The sequence below is a fragment of the Scyliorhinus torazame genome, chromosome 19 (genome assembly GCF_047496885.1).
Source record: "Scyliorhinus torazame isolate Kashiwa2021f chromosome 19, sScyTor2.1, whole genome shotgun sequence".
Lineage (NCBI taxonomy): Eukaryota > Metazoa > Chordata > Chondrichthyes > Carcharhiniformes > Scyliorhinidae > Scyliorhinus > Scyliorhinus torazame.
In genome coordinates this window covers 137,682,206-137,704,205 of record NC_092725.1, presented here as the reverse complement: position 1 = coordinate 137,704,205, position 22,000 = coordinate 137,682,206, and the positions used below count along the sequence as shown (strand labels likewise).

Genomic DNA, 22,000 nt, shown 5'->3' with positions numbered 1-22,000 from the left:
GGTCTGTCAACGAATTTCTGTCACCTGGTTCCTTATCGCCTGTTTGCTCGGCATTTTTCTGATGCTGGCACCTTGTGTCTTCAAGTGGATAGGTTTTTCACCAGAATTATCTTCCCAAACCGAGCAAAAAGGGACAAAAAACAAACAAATACCTTGTGCGCCTCTTCTCCTCACGTCTAGCTTTTCCTGCTTTTGTTTCAAAAACAGGACATTTCTGGAAACACGCAGATCAGGCAGTTAATTAAGGAGTGAATAGAGGCATTAACATCTTTGTGGCAAACCCATCTAATGAAGCTGAACAATTTCAGCAGAGAGTCTGCACTCCAAATGTTAACTCCTTTGGCTTCTTCACTGATGCTATCTGACTTGCTGAGCACGTCTATAATTTTCAGTTTTTCCTACAGACTTCAAACATTTGACAGCTTTTTGCTTTTAACGGTTTGCTTAATAATTTCACAAAGAGCTCACTAATATCGCACATCAGTTGGCAAAAAGTGCTGAATAATATGCAAAGATCAGCCAGCAGACATGAAAGCCACAATAATGATGGAAAGATGACATGTTTCAATGCTACAAAACACAATAGCACAATACCAGTTAAAAATCAGCAGCTGCCTTCAATTGAAGAACCATGTTTACGGTTTAATACTTGCCCTCGATCATCTTGTTTTACTATTACATGTCAGAACAACCATGTTTTTCAAAAATGATTTGAAACCGAAGCCTAGACTGAAGAACAAAGGATAAGGTGGATGTTGTTAGGAATTTCATATCAAGTCGGGAGGCATGGTACTGACTCAAGACGATGAATTCAAATGGTAATTTGGGTGGACAGTTAATCAGGTGTGAGTGGGATACAGACAACCCAGGGGTGAAGGTCAAATCATAAAGATCCTGAAGGTGGTTTTAGACTTCAGTTTGAGTTGATTAACCTCTCACTCCTGCAGCCCTGTTCTGTTTTAACACCTGATTTTGGTTCATGTGTCTTTTCCTTGGAGACCATGGTGACAAGCTGATGCACATGCATGAATTCTGAGCAGGCCGGCTTTCAAAAATGTAATGCGTCTTTGAAATCAGTGCAACATGCTCTGGTTACTCGCTTGATATAAAAAGGCTGTTTTAAGTGGGCAAGTACACATTAGTGGGATAATTGGAACTAGCCTTCCACGAGTAACAATGTACCAACTGCTTTAAACGAGGCCATGTGAAATCTGTCAGAAAGGTTGGTTCAGACATTTCAGACAATTTATCCAGTGAACAATATCTGTGCCTTCACTAAAGCACATGTCTATCAAGCTCCATTTTCCCCAACTTCACTGCAATGTGGATGACAATGTAAATGCAACTCTCCTCATGTACTGCTAACAAAATTTATCAGTACTACACACTTGATACAGTATCAAAAGAACAATACCTTTTAATTACAAATACGCGCATATAAAAATACGAGTGCCCATAAACATATATAAACCGCAAATACTCGTATACCGATACATTTTCCTTGATCGCCCACAGAAATTCCTCCTTGTGTTAAGGTTGTGACATATTGACATTTTGTAAGCGCATGTGGAAAACTGAGTTATTATTAATTTATTCAGATATTTGACGAAGAAATATCCAAACAATATCCCTTGGGCCAAATACAGCCGCTGAACCGCGTCAATCTAGCCCAAAAAGCAAGTCAGTCCTATTTGTGCTTCCTTGGTTTATCCTGTTTGGATTGTCAAAACAGGAACATTTGGAGAGGATTGCTTTAAGCTGGGCTTCTTCACCTGCAAGTGCTGAGGAAGAAAACTCTCCACTGATTGGAGTCATACCTAGTAAAAACGAAAATGGTTGTGGATGTTGGAGGTCAATCATTTCAGTTCCAGGACATGACTGCAGGAGTTCCTCAAGACGATACAGACGGGTTGGACAGATGGACAAAACACTGAAAAGTATGAGGTGATGCATTTTGGGATAACAAACAACGCAAGGGAATACACAATAAACACTAGGACGTGTGGAATCACAGAGGACTACAGCGACCTTGGGTGCACGTCCAAAATCCCTAAAGGCAGCAGGACAGGTAGATAAGGTATTTAAGAAGCCATATGGGATACTTGCCTTTGTTACACGAGGCATAGAACATAAGAGCAGGGAGGTTATGAAGGAGCTGTATAAAACTCTTGTGAGGCCAGAGTTAGAGTTTTTTGCACAGCTCTGATCACCACCCTATCGGTCAGAAAGTAAGTTGTGAAGATGATAGGAGTCTGCAAAAGTATATACATAAGTTAAGGAAATGTGCAAACATTTGGCATATGGAGTAATGTGGCAAAAAGTGACCTTGCCCCACTTTGGCAGCAAGTATAGAAAAGCAGCATACTATTAAAAATAGAGAGAGAGTGTAGAGCTCTGTGGTGCAGAGGCATCTGGGTGTCCCGGTACATGAATCACAAAAACGTTAGTATGCAGGTACAGGAAGGGATTAGGAAGGCAAAGGCATGTTGGTATGTATTACAAGAGGAATGGAATATAAAAGTAGGAAACTTTGCTATAATTTTATAGCTGATGACAGTACATCTGACGTAGTGTGTACAGTTTTAGTCTACTTACTGATACAACTGGATGGATACAACTGCATTAGAAGCAGTTCAGGGAAAGTTAACTGAACTGATTCCTGGTATGAGGAGGATACCCTTACAGGAAAGGTTGGACAGGTAGAACTTGTACCCATTTGAAGAATGAGGTCTGATCTTATTGAAACACATAAGATCCTGAAGGGATTTGACAGGGTGGATGCTGAGAGGATGTTTCCCCTGATGGAAAAGACTAGGACCAGTGGACGTAGTCCAAAAATAAGGGGTCTCCCATGATGGAGGTGACGAGAATTAGTTTCCTTTCAAGCAGGGCTGTTAGTCTTTGCAACTCTCTTCCTCAAAGAGCAGTGGAGGCACGGTCACTGAATATTTTTAAGGCCGAGTTAGATTGACTCCCTTGTCAATCAAGAATCTAAGGTGATAGGGGTATTATGGACCAGGGTTTAGAGGACATCAAAGTATATCATGGAGTTCACCTGACCCACAATGTTTAATAGATTTTTGTTCTGGGGAGCACAAGGGCCACTTTACAGGTGTGATGCAACAGAGATCTAAAGTATTTTTAAACAAAAACAATGTTTATTCTATGAATTCAGTTAACATTTTATAAACACACAGTAAACATCTTATCAACTACCAACACTGATTACCCCACCCCCCCAAAAAAAAGATACAGTACTCTATTAGGTAACCCTTAGTAACTTTCCTAACAACATCCATAAGTCAAAGACCCTTTTTAACAAAGACAGTATGTTTGCCTTCCTTACAGAAACACCAAGTGATCTGGAAACATTCTTTAGCAGGCAGCGAGAGAGAGAGAGAGAGACCAAAATACACCTCCTTGGTTTGAATGCAGCTCTCAATTGAAAACAAAACTAAAACTCAGCTACAAAACAGCTTCCAGCTCAAAACGAAAGTAAAAAGCAGAGCTCGAGTCTAGCTCCACCCACACAATGACATCACTGCAGGCATTTGAGAAGATAAACATTTCTTAAAGTGACATTCCCATGACAGGGGGGTAGATAGACAGGAAAGTAGAGTTAAGGCCACAATCAGATTAGCCATCACCTGACCAAATGGTGGAGCAGATTTGAGGGGCTGAATGACCTATGTTCAAATGTATGTATGCCAGCATAGTTGCCTCAGTGGTATATTAATTCTATGCCAAAAAAAGATCCATTCAGTCAATATCTTGAGATATTCTGAAAATTGTTGGAAACGTAAATAAGCTTTACATATACCCTACAAGATGTTACAGCCCACAAAGTTACACTAATTGGACATGGCTGTGTTTGATTGTATTTCTTTTTTGATCAACACCCATACCTTATGAGGAGATCTGGGATGTGCAGGAGGAGGATCAAACGCCTGTGGAGAAAAGGCTCTGTACGTCTTTGCAGGTGAACCTGTATCATCAAATAAAAAAGTAAAACGTGCTGCTACTTCACAAGATATGAAATGCTCCCTATAAAATAAAGTACTATTTATTACAACCAAATGGAATTAGAGTAGTTCACAGTGCAATACAAAACCAGACCATTAACATTGACAAATATTATCTTCCGCAGTCAGCCTGCTCCCAGGGAACGAGTAAATGAATAAAAACACCAGAAACATGGTTACTCTTTGGTTACGTTCAGGTGGTAGATGTTTCAGCAAATATCCATATGGAGTACATTTAGCTGCATTGCGCGGAGGGCATCTTCTAATAAAACTAGTGCATGTGGCTGAGGTGGCATCACTGTAGCAATATCTGTAAGAGGTCAGCTAGCCTTATTGGTCAACACTGATTTAGAATTCCTGCAACAATCCCACCAAACAGCTACACATTTGCTGCTAGTCTGAATTATCACTACCAGTACGTTGAGCAAGTCCATACATGATCTAATGTCCAAAAATTCAATCGGGATCCCAGTGGTTAATTTAAAAAAAAAATTTTTTTTTTTTTATAATTAGAAATTTTTAAAAAAACATTAAAAAAAATTTTTTTTACAGGCTTGGATTTTTAATTTTGGTGTTGCAAAAATAGCCTTAATAGTACTGATGGCATGCCACTGAGGATTTGAAGATATATCTCAAATTGATTAAGTGCCACCTGTGATGAATGTAGAAATTATCTATTGTATTTTATATTTGTGGTGGCAATATCATTAAATAATCCGGATTTAAAATATGTACAGGCAGGATGTCTTCTAAAGCTGCAATTAAGGTGCAAAAACTGATGTAACCATTGTTTTTAACCATTTACCTGTTTACATATAGATAGTGAATGGGATGTTGTTATGATTGCTGGAGATTCCTTGGGCTGTAGATAATTTATGAAGGATGGTGTTTAGTCCTAGCTAAGCAGGTCATGGGATAACTTAGTGGAATACAGATGATATAATTAATGGGAGGAGCAAGGTATGTCTGTAGTTTTGCAGTCTGCTGGCGGCACTGCAGTGATTAGCACTGCTGCCACAAGGCGCTGAGGACCCGGGTTCGATCCCAGTCCTGGATCACTGTCCGTGTGGAGTTTGCACATTCTGTCCGTGTCTGCGTGGGCCTCACCTCCACAACCCAAGATGTGTAGGGCAGGTGGATTGGCCATGTTAAATTGCCCCTTAATTGGAAAAAAAAATAATTGGGTACTCAAAATTTATTTTTAAAAACGTTTTGCAGTATGCTAGAAGATTTTTAAGTCGAACAGCAGTTTGCTGTCAGATTTTAGTCTGACAAGACAGAAGGATTTTTAGGTTGTTCCCTCTCTTCAAAGGTCTGCACAGATACGCAAGTGACCGTGATTGTTAACTTTATTTATAAGTGGCATTTGAACTGTATTGGGATGCTTAATTGGAATATGGTTGTAAAGCTATGCCTTTGATGTTAATGCGGTTAATTCTGCGTTTAAATTAAAGTTTGTTTTAATATAAAAGATACCTATTGATCAGAGTCATTATTCCTAGGGCGAAGTGTCCTTTCCTCACAGTTTGATCACTTGAAAATTGTTTGGGATTTCTCGTCCGGTATCGTAACAAATGTTGGGGTCTGGTCCGGTATCCTAACACATCTGACGCGCGCATGGTTTCACTGAAGGGTGAATCGCAAACATTTTAACCCTCTCAGAAGAAGAGCCGGATCCTAATAAAACATACCATCTGAGAAAAAGCAAACACATGATGCAATTTGTTTTTGCTACGATGCCACCAATGAATTCAGCAATACAGAATTAAACTTTTTTTATTGTGCATTTAGTACAGGAAAACAGTTCAAAGTGCTTCGCAGAGGCTTCAGGAGAACAGTGGAGATCAAGCCAAAGAGGGAGTGAACAGAGTGACCAAATGTTCTACCAAACAAGGAGTGAGGAGGCAGAGGAGCTTAGGGAGAACACCTGACGGCGGGAGGAGGTGGATGCACAAGTAACCAAAGAGAGAAGAATGAAATCTTTAGAAGGGTGGGGATGTGGAGCCTGAAGTGGTGAGATTGATAGAGTAAAGCAAGGCTTTGAGGTGTTAGGAGCAGCAACTCAATGGAAATCAGCGAAGAAGTCAATGATGGACAAGTGAGATTGTTTCAGGAATTAATATGGGTGGCAGAGTTTGCGTCAGCTGACTTGTCAGAAAATGGAGGGTGGAAGTTTTGCCATGAAAGGATTGGATTAGTCAATTACCGAAATGACAAAATCGTGACTGAGGGCTTCAGCAGCAGTCGGGCTGATGTCGGAATGAGAAGGTGAACAACATTATGGAAATAATGTCAGATGCAGGTTGAATCAAATAGGTGGCAAAGGTTGCAAACAGTCTGATTCACTGTGTGTGTTATATATATATATATATATATATATATAAATAAAATAAAAAATAAAAGAGCAAAATTGATTTAAATATACAAATGAAGTAAATTTACCATGGTAGGTTCCAAAATCACTATTATTTTTTTCAAATTATAGGTGAGAATATTTCTCCGATACCCCACCCTCATTCAAAGGCCATAACATCATAAACTCACCAAAAATAAATACTTCATAAACATTTTGAATGCCAATCAAACTTATAAATATAACTGAATGCAAATGAGAATAAAATGTTTAAGAACAGGTGTTCTTGTTAGGCTAACTGGGAGAGCAGCCATCCTGATGAGCTTTCCTGGTGATCTTGCTGTGAAGTTCATTAACTGTGGCTATATCAGAATGCCATGGTCTGGCACATTATCTAATTTGGAGTCAGGCTACATGTCATTTTACCTGTATGTGTTGGCCTGGGTGGGACAGGAGGAGAGACCAGCCTTGCACTGTCTGGTACACAGGTTCGAGCTTCCTTACCACTGTCTAGACTCCAACTACTAGGAGTTGGGTTCATTACTGTGAAAGAATAATACATGCACTGTTTAGTGTCCTGAAGAGAGCCCCTAATTAGTATATTTCATTCTTATTTATGATTATTTGTTTCAGTGGCTTGTGCTTATTGACACACATTGGCTCCCAAGTTCCTCAACATTTTTTCAATGACCCTTTAACTCTCTCGAGATCCTCTGTGCTCCTGCAAATGTGTATTCTCCCAAGTCTGGCCACTTGTGCATCCTTTATTCCTCTTGTCCTACCTTGATGGCGGTGCCTTCAGTTCCTCAGCCAAGCTTTAGAACTCCCTCCCTAATGACTTCTCAGGCTCACCATCTCCCATTCCCCTCCTCCAAGACCCACCTCTTTGACTAAACCTTTGGTCAACCCTCCTAAAAAAAAAAAATATATTTCTTTGGCTCGGAGTCCATTTTTGCCAGATTATACTTCTGTGAAGAGACCAAGAATATTTTTCTCAGTTAAAAGCACGATGAATTGTTGCTGTAAATAGGCATAACATTTCAAGATATAAAAAGCTGATAGCTTGTCACAATGGTAAATTTACAAGTAACACCTTCTCAAAATATTCTTACAAACATTTTGTATGATAAACCTTGTTCAATATAATGTAAGATGGCACTATGCCATCATGGCTCTGATCGTAGGTTGAGAGTGGGGCCATCAGGAAGCCCACAACAACAGTTTCTGAATTCAGGACCACCTCATTGACAATTGGGAATAGCCAATTTGGGGTATTGGCTGGCTGGAACCTTCAGCAACAGGCGGGGAGGTGATGAACTAGTGGTATTGTCACCGGACTAGTTAAAGAGACTCAGAGTAATGCTCTGGGGACCTAGGTTCAAATCCCGCCACTGCAGATGGGGAAATTTAAATTCAATAAAATCTGGAATGAAAAGTCTAATGATAACCATGAAACTATTGTCGATTGTTGTAAAAACCCATCTGGTTTTGTTAATTTCCTTTAGGGAAGGAAATGTCATTCCTGGTCTGGCCGCAATGTGATTCCAGACTCACAGCAATGTGGTTGACCTTTAACTGCCCAATCAAGGGCAATTCGGGATGGGCAATAAATGCTGGCCCACTTTGCAATGCCCACGTCCCATGAACAACTAAAAGAACAAGGCTTGAGCTGGCGAATGATCAGGAATAATGGGAAGGCGGGTCTTGTGAAGATTGAAGACTGGAAGGGATATCTGAAGTATCCGTGTGCAAGGAGGAGAAAAAGAGATTTAAAAGACCCATGGCTAGATTCTGCGTAGCCCGACTCCGAAATTGTGATTGGCGATTAGGCAGAGAATGTATTCCGATGCCCTTCCAAACCACGCGCCGTTGCAACACCGTCGGCACAACATTGGCCGGCCCACCCACGATGCTCCGCCCTCGATGGGGCGAGTTCCCGACAGCGCGGGCCACGTGTGGTCCCAGTGGTCGGGAACCCGCGTGCCAGGTGCGGACAGTGTCCCGCCACACTCGTCCGGGATCCGTGCCGCAGGAGCTTCTGCTATTGCTATGGGGACTGGTGTGGCGTGGCCAGGGAGTGTGCTGAGGGGTCACGGGTTAAGCAGTGTGCATGTTCTACTGCGCAACCGGTGCAGGTCGTCAGCCCGGCACATGTGTCGCCCGGGACTCGGCCATTTCAGCTTGCTCCGTGGGCATTGCACGCGGCGCCGGTGTTAGTCCCTCACCGGAACCGGTAATGGGTCCGCGCCGATTTTCCTGTCGTGAAACTCCCGCGGATTCTCCAGCCCCCTATCTGCGTGAGGCGGAAGAATCAGAGCTCAAGGGAGGAGTGGGGCAGAAGCAGTTAAACGCACTCCAGTTGTCCTCACATCTCTTCAGCATTAAATTTAAAATGGAGATTAAATTTGAGGCACACGATCCGTTTATAATACTTGATTGACCAACCTGCCTCCTGGAAGTGAGTTGGTCAACCACTTTGCCGGTCCTATTTTTGTATAAATAGAAGCGGGTGGGTTTAAGATGGCTCTCATGGGTTATGACATAATTGGATCTGTAATATTCAATTACAGCTGCATAATTCTCCATATTACCATTTACATCAAAACCTTTTATGATTTCTAATAAACTTTCCAAATTTAGCTGAATAATAATACTAATATTGTACAGAGAAGTATCGATAAACAGCCATTTCAAAAAGTAAAATTTGAACCAAAATTAGTGAACAAAATACACATGTGGGCTGAACAGTAGCACGTGAAGCCGAACAGATATTTACAAAGTTCTGCACAAAGGACAGGAAAATGGGCGAATCTGTGCTTTGTGATTGTTGTTGTAATTGCGAAGAATGAAGTTGTGACACTCTAGAATCTGAAACTACACGTTCAACCAATGCCACAAAGCAATCAAAAAAAGGGATTGGAATGTTGAACTACAGCGGCAAAACTGTAGACCATGAATCCACGGAGGTTGTAATTAAACAAGAATGTTATGACCAGACTACCGCAAGCACAGTACCCAGTTCTGATCAGGAGAAATGAGAGATATTGGAGAGAATACAGTGATGAGCCACCAGGCTCATCTTGGGCGTTTTAGCCTGCGCAGGAAGCACCTGAGAAATGATCTTATTGAGGTATACAGATAGTTAAGAAAATGGAAAAATTAAATCCAGCATAGACCCAGGGACAAGTTAGCAAAAAGTAAATGTAAGAGTAGTATCAGGAAATTACTATCCACACAAAAGCCGATCAATGCGTCAAATGCACTTTTAGAATACTGGAGGCAATAATCTTGGAAACATTTGAGATACATTTGGATGCTGAAATAGAAAGATGATGGGGTTTGTTCTGTATGGAAAGGGTTAAGGTGACCTGAAATGCCTTCCTGATCTGTATATTCTGATCCTGTGCTCTTGATTTTTAGATTAACCAATTTATACTCTATTGTGTCACGTGAGACTGCCTTTAAGAAATGGGTATGTACATAAATATCTGTAGTGAGAGTACCTTTGAGAAATGGGTGTTCACTACTGCAGTGATGTCAGAGAGTGGGTGGAGCTGGGCTGTGTCAGCTTTTTACTTTCGTTTTAGGCTGTTTGCTGCAGGGTGTGTTTTAGTTTCGTTTTCAGTGTTGGAACTGAAGCCAGACAAAGCAGGTGTACTGTTGATCTCTCTGCCATTAAAAGACCATCTCTTGATCATTTGGTGAATTCGGAATTATAAATATTTTCAGTAGTGAATGTAAACCTAATGTGCTTCTGTTAAAAGGTGTTTCTTTTGTCTTCTGGATGTTGTTTGGGAAGTTATTAAGGATTACTTAGTGTTGTATTCTTTGGGGGTTGTATTTGAATTGATGGTTGCTAAGATGTTCACTGTATGTTTTAAAAAGGTTAACTTGAGTTCATAGAATAAACATTGTTTTGCTTTAAAAAATACTTCTCGATTTCTGCTGTACCACATCTGTAGAGTGGGCCGTGTACTCCCCATACCACAATCTAGTAAAAGTTGTGGGCCAGGTGAACTCCATGATACACTTTGGGGTTCTCGAATCCCTGGCCCATAACAATTGTCCAACGGAATACGACAACAATGTTAATCACTAAAGAAAATATACATGTAGAAAGGGAATTGTAGCATAAACATACCCTTTTCAGGTGCAGATAAATTGGGATCACTTCTGGGCATGCAGGAATCACCAATCTGCGAGTTAAGTGTCTGCTGATAAACAGAGGGCTTATTTAAACAATTCGTGAGATATATCAACTTTATTAAACAAGACAAATGGTGCCAGGCATTTAAACCACAATCTAAACATCGCTTGGAAATAAGACATGGCTACAAGGTAATATCTGGCAAAATTGAGCTGTTAAAAGACCACAGCAATTCAGGTTTGTTGATAATTAACAAAGGATATTTTGATGGACCTGGGATCCATCATAAAGACTTTGATGTAAAGTTTTCATAATGAAATTCAAAGCTTTGAAAAAAGGTTTTCACTGTTTTAAAACCACTGCTGTAAGCAAACTTTAGTACATTGTGCAACATCATCAACTGCAGCACTCATCCATCACCGAAGAGTACTGCTCCACTTCAGTATATAGTGAATACTGCAAAATCAGCATTGTGATCTCCAATGTTATAATCAAAGAGAAACATGATAGCCAGTTTAACAAAATATAGGCAGATTACTGTGCAAAACAAACAATGTAATCTAAAGCAGCCTTTTTCACACAATCTTAAAAGTTGATGACCTCATTATCAGGTGTTTATCATGATCTATCCATAGTTTGCTTGCTTATTTAGGTCTGCTCAGAATTGGCAGATAATTTTAACCTTCATGTAACTAAGTGAAATGAAATGAAAATTGCTTATTGTCACAAGTAGGCTTCAAATGAAGTTACTGTGAAAAGCCCCTAGTCACCACATTCCGGCGCCTGTTCGGGGAGGCTGGTACGGGTCTACATTCTTCTATTTTTGATTCAGGGCATAAAAAAAGGCATTCATGAAGCTAGTTCCAGTCTAATGGAAAAATGGATTGCGTTGTCAGGAATCATTGGCCCAGTCAGTGGCTTTTTTTTTACACTGGAGCCTTTGGCCCAGCTCCAGTTTGAATCCAGCAACAAGCAGAGTCAGGGGGCCTAGTGACAACGTAACTGGAGTGAAGCATATTCCATAATGAAATGAAGACAAACCACATAAAGACCAGTCTTCAGTTCATTGACCAGCAGAGTTTATATATTTCCCCACCAGCAACAACATTGCATAGCCTCCACGGGGCAATACTCACCACCCTCGCATAATGCTCGCATCCTTCTCGCCTCCCGCGCAATTTCCAACAATATTCACCCACCACGTTGCCCCCTCCCCAACATCACCCTCCCTCATTCTTTCATTAATGTTGCAACCGCCCTTCACCCACAATCTCCCTCAACCCCTGACAATGATATCAACCCCCACCCCCCCCAAACACATACACACACACCATTGTGATAGAGAATCATGAAATCCTTGCAAGGTAAAACTGCCAATTGGAAGTTTAAATTTCCCGGGTAAGTACCGCAGATACGCACACTTCCGGACTTGCTCAGTGTGCCAAGGCACATTGGCAACTTGTGGAGCCATTCACCACTTCCTCACATAGGAAGGTTCAGGCCTCGTTTCCAAAGAGCATTTAATGATACACATGCCTACTTTTCTTGGATTGTGTTTTGGACCAGTTATCCATTCAACCTCTATTTTCCATCAAGTTAATCAACATACCCTAAACTGCGTTTTCAGAGTAATCGGCTCATTTTATTTTGAATGCTTCAATTGATTTTGCATCAAACGTTTCATTGAGATTCAGTTCAAGTATTGGGTGCATATGGAAGCATGCTTATTGTACAGAAGTACACACACTGACCTTTCATGATGGTTGCTTACCTGTGTCTGTTCCATGGATATTGGATAAATGGCACTACAGGGTCGATCTCTGGGAGACAAGCAAGTATTTTCTCTTGAATGTTTGTGCTTGTCAGATAGCAGCGGGGAGCCTATCATATGCAGTAAGCAAACAAACCATTTTTCTTTTAAGACATTTGGCCAGAATAGTAACGCTATCTCACCAACAATTAATACTTGCATACATTTTATATCCTTGGACAAATAGTTATAACTTTTCCTTTAGAAAGCAATTAAATAGATCGGACAGACCTACCTCTGGCACTGGATGGAGCTGAACTGGTGACATTTGGAGAGGCTGAATGAGTGGAGCTTAAGCTTGAGGTAGATGGACTTGCCTACAAAGAAGATATAATTTGATTATTAATCAATTAATTTAGCATTTGAAGAACAGTATGTTATTTTCAAATTATTAGGATAGGTTATGTTACATCCCCACCTACTTTTACAGCAGTTCTATGTTATAGCATCACTTCCTAGAGAGCTACCCATATAATGGGCATTGACGTTCAACGTCTTATTTTCCATCATTATTGCTGGACACTTAGGAACAACAGAGCGCCACAGGTGTCCAGTGCTGCGCAGTGAGGTACAATGACGTAAATTACTAAAATGGATTAACAATTGACCGAGAGAATATAGATCGCCAGTTCAAACTGTTGTTTTGCCACTTATGATCCCAGCTGATGTTATAACTGGATGGGAAGATCCCAGAATGGAACCCTGTCTCAAAAGACCGCAGCTATTATTTTTAAAAATAAAACACGGGAGTACCGGGAGTAACAGGACCGGCAATTGGTTTTAACAAGAAAAAAACATTTATTAAACATGAAAAAATTGGATGATGGTACAATACGCCTTTACTCCCCCTTGAGCTTAACTAGTTTTTGGATGAACGCCGATTGCAAAGTACACCTAAATCCACAATGGTCTCATTTACACAACACCCCTTTTAAGCACACAAGGCGACTGTGGGCAAATACACTCGAAACCCCAAGTGAATGTTTGTGGATGTCCCCTCAGAATCCCCCCAGATGATTGTCACGAGGTTCCCCAACAACACTTCCAAAACCATGCTTTAAAATCCTCGATCATAAGTATGCTTTCACTTAGTGGTTTGCATTCCGAAAGCCAGACCAAATTACACTTTTAAAGAAAGCTTCTGCTCCAATTTTAGCAGCAAAACCAGTCTAGGATTTTACACAAATCCCTTTCGGATTTCTTTTGTCTTGATAGCTGTACAAACTGCTCACAATTGCTTTAAATCTCAATTCCCAGACTGTATTAAAATGGCATCAGATGTTTGATCTAATTTTTAAGGCTGCTATCCCAATTTAAATCTAATTACCGCAATTGTCTCTAACTCAGATCACTTTGGTTAATCTTCCTATACCTTGGTCTCTGTCCTCTTAACTGCAGTCATCTTAAACGTTATTTCTGTCACAACCCTGTTTATCTGGACTGTAACTGGACTTTAGGAGGGAGCCAGTCAGTTAATCTGAATTGGGTCTCCCTCTTTTACTATTATTCTGCTGTCAAACCTTTCATGAACAAGGTCGCTTTTAATAACCTTTAAAAGCGGTAGGTGGTACTTCTGGTGGCATGCTCCCTCTCGGATCCTAGACTCGCTCAGGACCGGATGGGCCTAGCCTTGGGAGTAGTGCAATGAAGGGGGTGGGGGGGGGGGGGTCATGGTAGCCTTGAGGGTCAGTTATTTCATGTCTTTATTCTTGTGGTGCTGGGCTAGGCCAGGTCTGGTGCGACGGTCATTATCAAGTTGGTCCTCGGGCTCTGGCACTTCCCTTGGGGCTCCTGATGTGGGTGGTCCACATCCGGAGACATGTTGAATTGGAATAAGTCGGAAGGTTGGATCCAGTCTTCATGTTATTTAATTTTTTTAAATGCCTACAGTGCAGAAGGAGGTCATTTGGCCCATCGAGTCTGCAACGATTCTCGGAAAAGAGCACCCTACCTAGGCCCAACCCCCCCTCCCTCCCCACTCTATCCCTGTAACCCCACATAGGGGAATTTATCATGGCCAATCCACCCAATCTGCACATCTTTGGTCTGTGGGAGGAAACCGAAGCACCCAGAGGAAACCACTCAGACGCGGGGAGAAAGTACAAACTCCACACAGGTCACCCGAGGTCAGAATCAACCCTGGGTCCCTGGCGCTGTGAGGCAGCAGTGCTAACCGCTGTGCCACCTTGGTTAATTCTTCCCCAGAGTAGGATGGACCCACGCGGCGGTGTTGGCCTGTCTTTGTTTTGCTCTAAAATGGTGGCTCTGATAATAATCGTTTCTTGTCACAAGTAGGCTTCAATGAAGTTACTGTGAAAAGCCCCTAGTCGCCACATTCCGGCACCCATTCAGGGAGGCTGGTACAGGAATTGAACCCACGCTACTGGCCTTGTTCTGCATTACAAGCCAGCTGTTTAGCCCACTGTGCTAAACCAGCCCCTTAGATCGCGAGGCATTAGTTCCAACAGTTCTTGCTCCTCCTTCCTCCCTCCCACAGCATCTTCCAGTTTGGGAGCCACTCTGATGGCCCTCCTGTCATGGGGCGCGATTCTCCGACCCCCCACCGGGTCTGAGAATCGCCGGGGGCCGGCGTGAATCCCGCCCCCACCGTGTCCCGAATTCTCCGGCACCGGAGATTCGGCGGGGGCGGGAATCGCGCCGCGCCGGTCGGCGGAAATCGCGCCGGTCAGCGGACCCACCCCCGGCGATTCTCCGGTCCGCGATGTGCCGAAGTCCCACCGCTGTCAACCCACGACAGCCGGAAGGTGGCGCGGGCGGGCTCCGGGATCCAAAGGGGGGCGCGGGGCGGTCTGGCCCCGGGGGGGGGAGCCCCCACGGTGGCCTGGCCCGCGATCGGGGCCCACCGATCCGCGGGCGGGCCTGTGCCATGGGGACACTCTTTTCCTTCCGCCTTCGCCATGGTCTTCACTATGGCGGAGGAGGAAGAGACCCCCTCCACTGCGCATGCGCGGAATGCCGTGAGCGGCCGCTGACGCTCCCGCGCATGCGTCGCATGGCAGTCATTTCCACGCCAGCTGGCGGGGTGCCAAAGGCCTTTCCCGCCAGCCGGCGGGGCGGAAATCACTCCGCCGCGGGCCTAGCTCCTCAAGGTGAGGGCTCGGCCCCTCAAGATGCGGAGAATTCCGCACCTTTGGGGCGGTGGGATGCCGGACTGATTCGCGCCATTTTTGGTGCCGGTCGGCAAACATTGCGCCGATTGCGGAGAATCCTGCCCATGGTGTGGGTTTCCCCCAGCTTTTCGGGGGACAGGCCTTTATTCCTCTTGAGTGTTGACCCTAGGTTGGCCATTGACCTTGCGGTGGTGTTGGGACTGGTGGTTCGATTATCTGTTTTGTCCCTGGACCTGGGGGGCGGGGGAAGATGTGGATGGGAGGGCTTAGTTTCTCGCTCTTGACTCTGTAGTTCTTGTTTTCTTTTTACTTCTTCTATGGGAGACCCTGGATTGATAACATAGGTCTGATTGAGTCCGGTCCTCTCTTTTGCTGCCAAAGTACAGAGCAGAGCAGCTTTGATTTTGCAGCTGCTGGCAAGCAAGGCAAGTGTACTGTGAAGATTAATGGTTTTCTTAAAAGTAAGAGATGGCGAGAGACTCAAATAGGCAGTTTACCTATTGGACAGGATCTCACAACAGAATCTGCTGGAGAGAGCTGCACAGGAGAGTCCAGGGCAGGACTGAGCAGTGGTAGTATCAGAGCTCCAGGACCTCTGGTTAATGGCCCTGAAAAAACAAACTTAACTCGGAACAAACAAGTATCAAGATAATTTCTTGGTACGGTTTTGTTAATTCTGACAATGCAAATAAGGAGGCAAAGCCCATGTACATTACATACAAGGAAGTATTGGCAAATGAGAGAAGTTTCAGAATTTGAAAGAGAAGTGGTGTGTGAAAAATTCCCTTTGAGGTTGAGATCCCAGAGTCAGTTATTAACTTAGAGCTGATTCCAAACTAAAAGTCTATGCTGCTGCAGCTTACCTGTAATACCACATTAAAGACACTTCAAAAGGCAAATTCTGGTGTAACATCTCCCAGGAGTATCGCATTTTGTTGATATTGACATTCTCAATGACGTACATGTGTGAGGCTGGGTTTTCATAAAGATGAAGACAGCACTGAGGGACTGGTTGAAACCTGCACCTGACATGCACATTGCCCTCTGCTCCTTTGAACTGGATTCAAGTGAGATCATGAGGACAAAGCAGGCTCACCTTTCACATTCAAAGATAAGCGAACATGGCGTGTGCCGTGAAGGTGGGCCAGCTGCCAAAAGTGGATCCCGGGAAATAAAGCTTGAAAAACACTGCTTTAAGCGGTATTGTGCGGTAGCTATTAATTCGATGTGACCTATAGAGTTACTATAATTGGATGTTGCTTGGGAAAAGGAGAGTCAAGTGAGTTCAGAGAATGAGGGCATATTTTGGGAACTAGAGGGAGTTTCAGGAGAGGTTTTGAGACATTTTGCAGGAAACATCAGCAGGATTCTTAACAGGAATAATGAGTCTTTGAACTGCATTTCGGGATGTGACCGGGTTGAGGGAGCACAGTGAAACTATTTCATCAGAGGGGGTCGGGATCCCAGCGAGAAAGCGATCAAAATTATTGCTGACTCTTTTCAAACAGAACACCACCCCACCATGTGTTCCATTTAATCCGCAGTCATGTTCTTATTTACATAGAAGATACAGTGCAGAAGGCGGGCATTCGGCCCATCGAGTCTACACCGACCCAATTAAGCCCTCCCTTCCACCCTATGTAGCCAGTTAAAATGGCTAACTCCCGATTTAGAATGGCGAATGGCAAAGGCTGATGGGAAAGTCAGCCAACAGGACACAAATGAGCAGCTGCAGGTTGAGTGTGTATTTACCTCTGGAAAGGCCAGACAAGATCGATACCGGCAACCATCAGCATAACAAAACACCAGCCATCTGCATATTAATGAGCAATCCCCGGGAACAATGAGCAACATTTAGACACATAAAGGCAACCCAGACTCGTCGGCGCCAGCAGAAGCCTACACAATGGGAGGTGAGCGACCAGCTCAAGACCACCCATTGATCAGGGAACTGCTCCAGCATTGGAGAAAATCGAACCAAGTGATTGCGACAAAGTCCAATCACTTGGAACCAGGTACAGGGTCCGCCCCGAAAGGCGGGAAGCCCCTGGGGACTATAAGAATCAAGCCCAAGTTCAAATCACCCCTCTGCTTCTCTTCTGGACCGGGTCACTCAGCAACGCGAACCAACTCTTGACAGTGACCGGTCCAGCCATCGCTGATATCTAGTAAGTCTTACTTCAACGCTTGCTACAAGATAGGCGCTCCTAGCTACCAATCTGTACCAACTTCGAATCCCGCAGGCTCAGAACCTGAACGAAAGGTCATTCGTTTCCCTGACCTGGTGGGTCAGTTCCAAGTTAAGTATTGGCCTGTTAGCTGTAGAAGTAGCTTGGACGTAGAATTTGTACATGAGTAGTGATTACTGTGTATAATAAATGTGCTTTGATTTAAATCTTACTAAGCGGTGTATTGGATTATTGATCATTACTCGGACTTGAACCACGTGGCGGTATCAGAAAGATACCTGGCGACTGAAGAGCAAAGGTGATAAAACAGAGCAATTAAACTAAGGCAAAAGTTAGCAACACCTCTCCCCGTAACCCAATAACCCCTCCTAACCTTTTTGGACACGAAGGGCAATTTAGTGTCGGCAATCCACCTAACCTGCACGTCTTTGGACTGTGGGAGGAAACCAGAGCACCCGGAGGACACCCACGCACACACGGGGAGAACATGCTGACTCCGCACAGACAGTGACCCAGCGGGGAACCGAATCTGGGATCCTGGCGCTGTGAAGCCACAGTACTAACCACTATGTTATCAATGTGATTAGACCCCCCACATCAATAGATGCAACAGAACCGCATAGCAGACACTTTGGCTAGTTCATCACGCATCTGTTTAAATGGACTGGATATATGAAGTAGAATAATGCCATTAACAGTGATTTTCAGTTGTAGAAGACATGATATACCTGCATATGAAAGACTTCGTCGGAGCTTTCAGACTGCCCAGTGATGTTGCTAACTTCGGCTGATGCTTGTGATGACAAGGATGAAGAGGAGTACCTGTTGAATGCGGGGTAACTTAATGGGCTAGAAAAAAAAAAGAGCAAAGCACATAGCAGTTTTAACATACCGACAGACTGTTTTTCCCTCTAGCTGTAATGTTAAATGATTGTGTCGAAAGAAATGCAATCTATTGAGTGGCTAACAAAACAAAACAAAAAACACACAGATATTTTACTAGTTTTCTTTTTGACCCTTGCCCAATGCTGGTTTAGGGTTCAGCAAGCATTCGGAGCACAGCAGTACAGCAATAAATTACTCTCTTCTCACTGTTTCAAATGATGGCTGGCTATTTATTGAAAATTTGGCTTACATTTAAAGACACCCAGTTACTTCCAGTTTTACAGTGGGGGGTATTGAAGTCCGCATCTTGGTCTCAACGGATAAGAGTAAGCGCTCAATAATTTTCATAGTGTTAGATTTGTCAGAGTCTCTGGTCTATGAACAGAATGTTTAATTCCAGGGAGGTTTTGGAGTGATTTGAGCGGAGTATGATCACTTTTAAACTGCTTAAATGACACGTCAACTAAAAAGCACCTGTGAAAAGCCCCAAACTGCAATGTCCGCAGTGAATCATGAAGGCTGTGATGGTGGGATGGAAAGAGAAGAGGGTAGGATGGAAAAATGCGGAGATGAAATATTGAAGTATTAACGATGATAGACACGGGCCTTCATCAAACCCATTCAGCATGGATTCAGCGTACGCCTTCCATCAACCAGAGCCTTTAGTTTGAAAATGAACTCAATGGCAAACACGGAGGGTGGAATTTTCTGCGGAGTGCCAACCCAGGCAGGAAAAGCTGTGTGCTGCCCACTGGCTCCAATGCCAACTTTTCCTGCCACAATTTTTGAAACTTAGTTTAAAAAGAAGTGCTGGAGGTGGGTCCCACAACGTAATGTTGGCTAGGTGGGCTCAAGAGATGGGACCGCCCTTTCTAATGAAAATAAAAATAAGGATCTCTACCCCCCATCCCCCCATTGACATGAAGTCTTCCCCCCCCTAATCCCCAAAACACAGATGACCAAAACAGAAGCCCCCAGCACATGCCCAGTGCCAGGGAACTGCCGGGCATGACCTTTTCCCCCCCAGGAGGCTGTACTTACCTCGTGCACCCCCATCGGGGACCGTTTGTCAGGTTCCCATTTCACAAAACCTGTTGTAAATTCTGCCGCCAAGACACCATGCCGCTGGGGGGGGGAATCCCTATGGGGCCCGGCGAGGGGGGTGGGGGGGGGGGGGGAGAAAGACACAAGACAGCGGAGATGTCCAGTGGAGAAGTATATGGGGCTCCTGCACTTTCATGGCTGGAACCCCATCACATCATTTGCAGAGGTCAGGACAACTGAGCAGGGAAATGCCACTGGCGCGAAAGCCATTTTGGGACTCCCCCCTCAATTCTCTGCCCCTGCCCCTACCCCGCCTATCTAAAACAGGGGTGGAAAATCCGGAACATGGAGCTTCATTTTTCAGATTTTAAAGCAATACATTTTCATTTGTAGCAATGATAAGAGATTTCTGTGCCTCCATTGTGAAATTGTACCTATGAGGGCGCTGTGGGGGTTCCCTGTCCATTTTCAAAGTGGATCCCAATTGATACGCTGCAGAGAGCACCATTCCCCAGTGTCCCACGAGAGAATCAAGTGGTCTAGAAGCCAACCCAACTCACAAGCAGATAGAAGGTCGGGGAAGCACCGTCACGGAGGAAGAGTGATGGCTGCCAATTGTGGAACCCAAGAGATCTATTTCCCGACCACACACAGACTATTTAGACTTATGCTTGTGGGGCCTCTTGCTCTTGACCACTGACTTTTATTCAGCCGCGCATCTGCAGCAGGCGCTCCATTCAGTAGGCCACCCAAATGACTTTCAGATCACTTGTGCATTATAAAACCACAATAGATAGGAGCACGTAGGGTACCCGTCAAAGGGCTGAGTTAAATGAAAAATGAAATGAAATGAAATTGCTTATTGTCACAAGTAGGCTTCAAATGAAGTTACTGTGAAAAGCCCCTCGTCGCCACATTCCGGCGCCTGTTCGGGGAGGCTGGTACGGGAATTGAACCGTGCTGCTGGCCTGCCTTGGTCTGCTTTAAAAGCCAGCGATTTAGCCCAGTGTGCTAAACCAGCCAATAAAATGGCAGCACAATAGGATTGTGGTGTTAAATCAGCCATGTGGATTTCAACTTTACCACTGCCCTATTGACGTGGGGAGAGGGAAATAAAATTGATCCTCTTTTTCGGTTTTCTCTGCAGGAAGTGGATTGAAGGTTGATCCTCAAGGGAACACAAAGGCATAATGTTATCTTCTCTGGCATCTTCTGAACGATGCTGCAAGCGCTCAAATAGGTAAAACAGCTGTTAACATGGTATAATTTCTTCCAGCAACAATCCGGGGTGCAGCTTGACCATGTGTAATAGGATATATGTATTTCAATATGCATAAACATAGGAAATTGTTTACAAAAATGAAGAGCTGTAGGGTTAATAAAACCACGTTGGGATTAAATTGTTACTCTTTAGCAGGAAGACCAATTACATGAAATTATATAGTACTGCTCTTTCAACTGACTGTTCCCCGGGTAATTAGAGAGCTGTGCAGAACATAACATTTCTTACCTCAGTGCTCTCTGCATAAAAATTAAAGACAATGATCTTGTGCAGAATGCACTCATTTGAAGAAAAAATACATTATTTTGGAGATAATTTTACCTGCGTCTGTTGACAAGTCTGGCCCCATCTGGGCTTACAGCACCCAGAGCAGGATTCCTGCACGTACGTGGGCTACCATTGGTTAGGTGTATGGGACTCACACGGGCATACCCTGGAAACTCCTGGAAATAGATGGGAAATACATAAAAAAAAGGAGGTAACAAAATATGCAGTTGTAACAACAGCATAATGGTGTTTACCATTTCCACTCCCATGCAAAACAAATGATGTAAATGTACATGAATTTAGAGGCAGCAGACATAAAACCAAGCTGTAAAGTCTAGAGACTAAATCTGATTTAGCACAACGATCATATTTGTGGATCATCCTGCACATTGAAACCTAGAAACTCCTCTCAGCCTAATTACATTCTCAGGTGTAACTCGGTTTCTCAAAATAAATATGCAAGGTTATGTCCATGATTTGTGACATCAGTATAATATATAGTGACTTTGATTTGGTGGATATCTTTTGTTTTGCCAGTCTTAGTTCTTGTTTTGTTGCCTTTGTTGGCACAGTTGCACGGTCAACGCTGTGACTAACAACACTTTGGTACTAGTTCAAAGTAAAACAGTACTAATTGAAAATTGGAGAGGGAAGGAAGGTCAGAGTCAAAAAAAAAAAAGGAAAGCAACCAGAGAACTAAATATAATCCTGTGCGGTGGGGAATCCCATGGAACATACATGGGGGGGGGGGTGTGGTAGATGGATTGGTTTGTCATGATATGGGAGGAGTCATTGGGGAGGGGGGACTCAGTCTGGTTAATCAGACTGAGTTAGTTAATCGGAAGTTAGAAGAGGTTTTTACTCTTCTAA

At 43.5% G+C, this 22,000-nt stretch overlaps 1 protein-coding gene across 6 annotated transcripts in view; it reads right to left on the bottom strand.

Annotated features, from left to right (window-relative positions):
- LOC140396552 (dedicator of cytokinesis protein 4-like) overlaps positions 1 to 22,000 on the bottom strand; it is a 458,932-nt gene that overhangs the window by 11,582 nt on the left and 425,350 nt on the right. For 2 of the 6 annotated variants that reach the window (XM_072485296.1, XM_072485298.1), the window contains 7 exons: positions 21,185 to 21,306; positions 18,381 to 18,501; positions 12,568 to 12,649; positions 12,294 to 12,403; positions 10,517 to 10,589; positions 6,802 to 6,918; positions 3,906 to 3,985 (listed from right to left, as the gene is read on the bottom strand). In XM_072485296.1, the coding sequence (XP_072341397.1) occupies positions 3,906 to 3,985; positions 6,802 to 6,918; positions 10,517 to 10,589; positions 12,294 to 12,403; positions 12,568 to 12,649; positions 18,381 to 18,501; positions 21,185 to 21,306 (705 nt within the window). The remainder of the gene's footprint in view (positions 1 to 3,905; positions 3,986 to 6,801; positions 6,919 to 10,516; positions 10,590 to 12,293; positions 12,404 to 12,567; positions 12,650 to 18,380; positions 18,502 to 21,184; positions 21,307 to 22,000) is intronic. The other 4 variants (XM_072485297.1, XM_072485299.1, XM_072485300.1 and 1 more) reach the window with 3 other exon arrangements.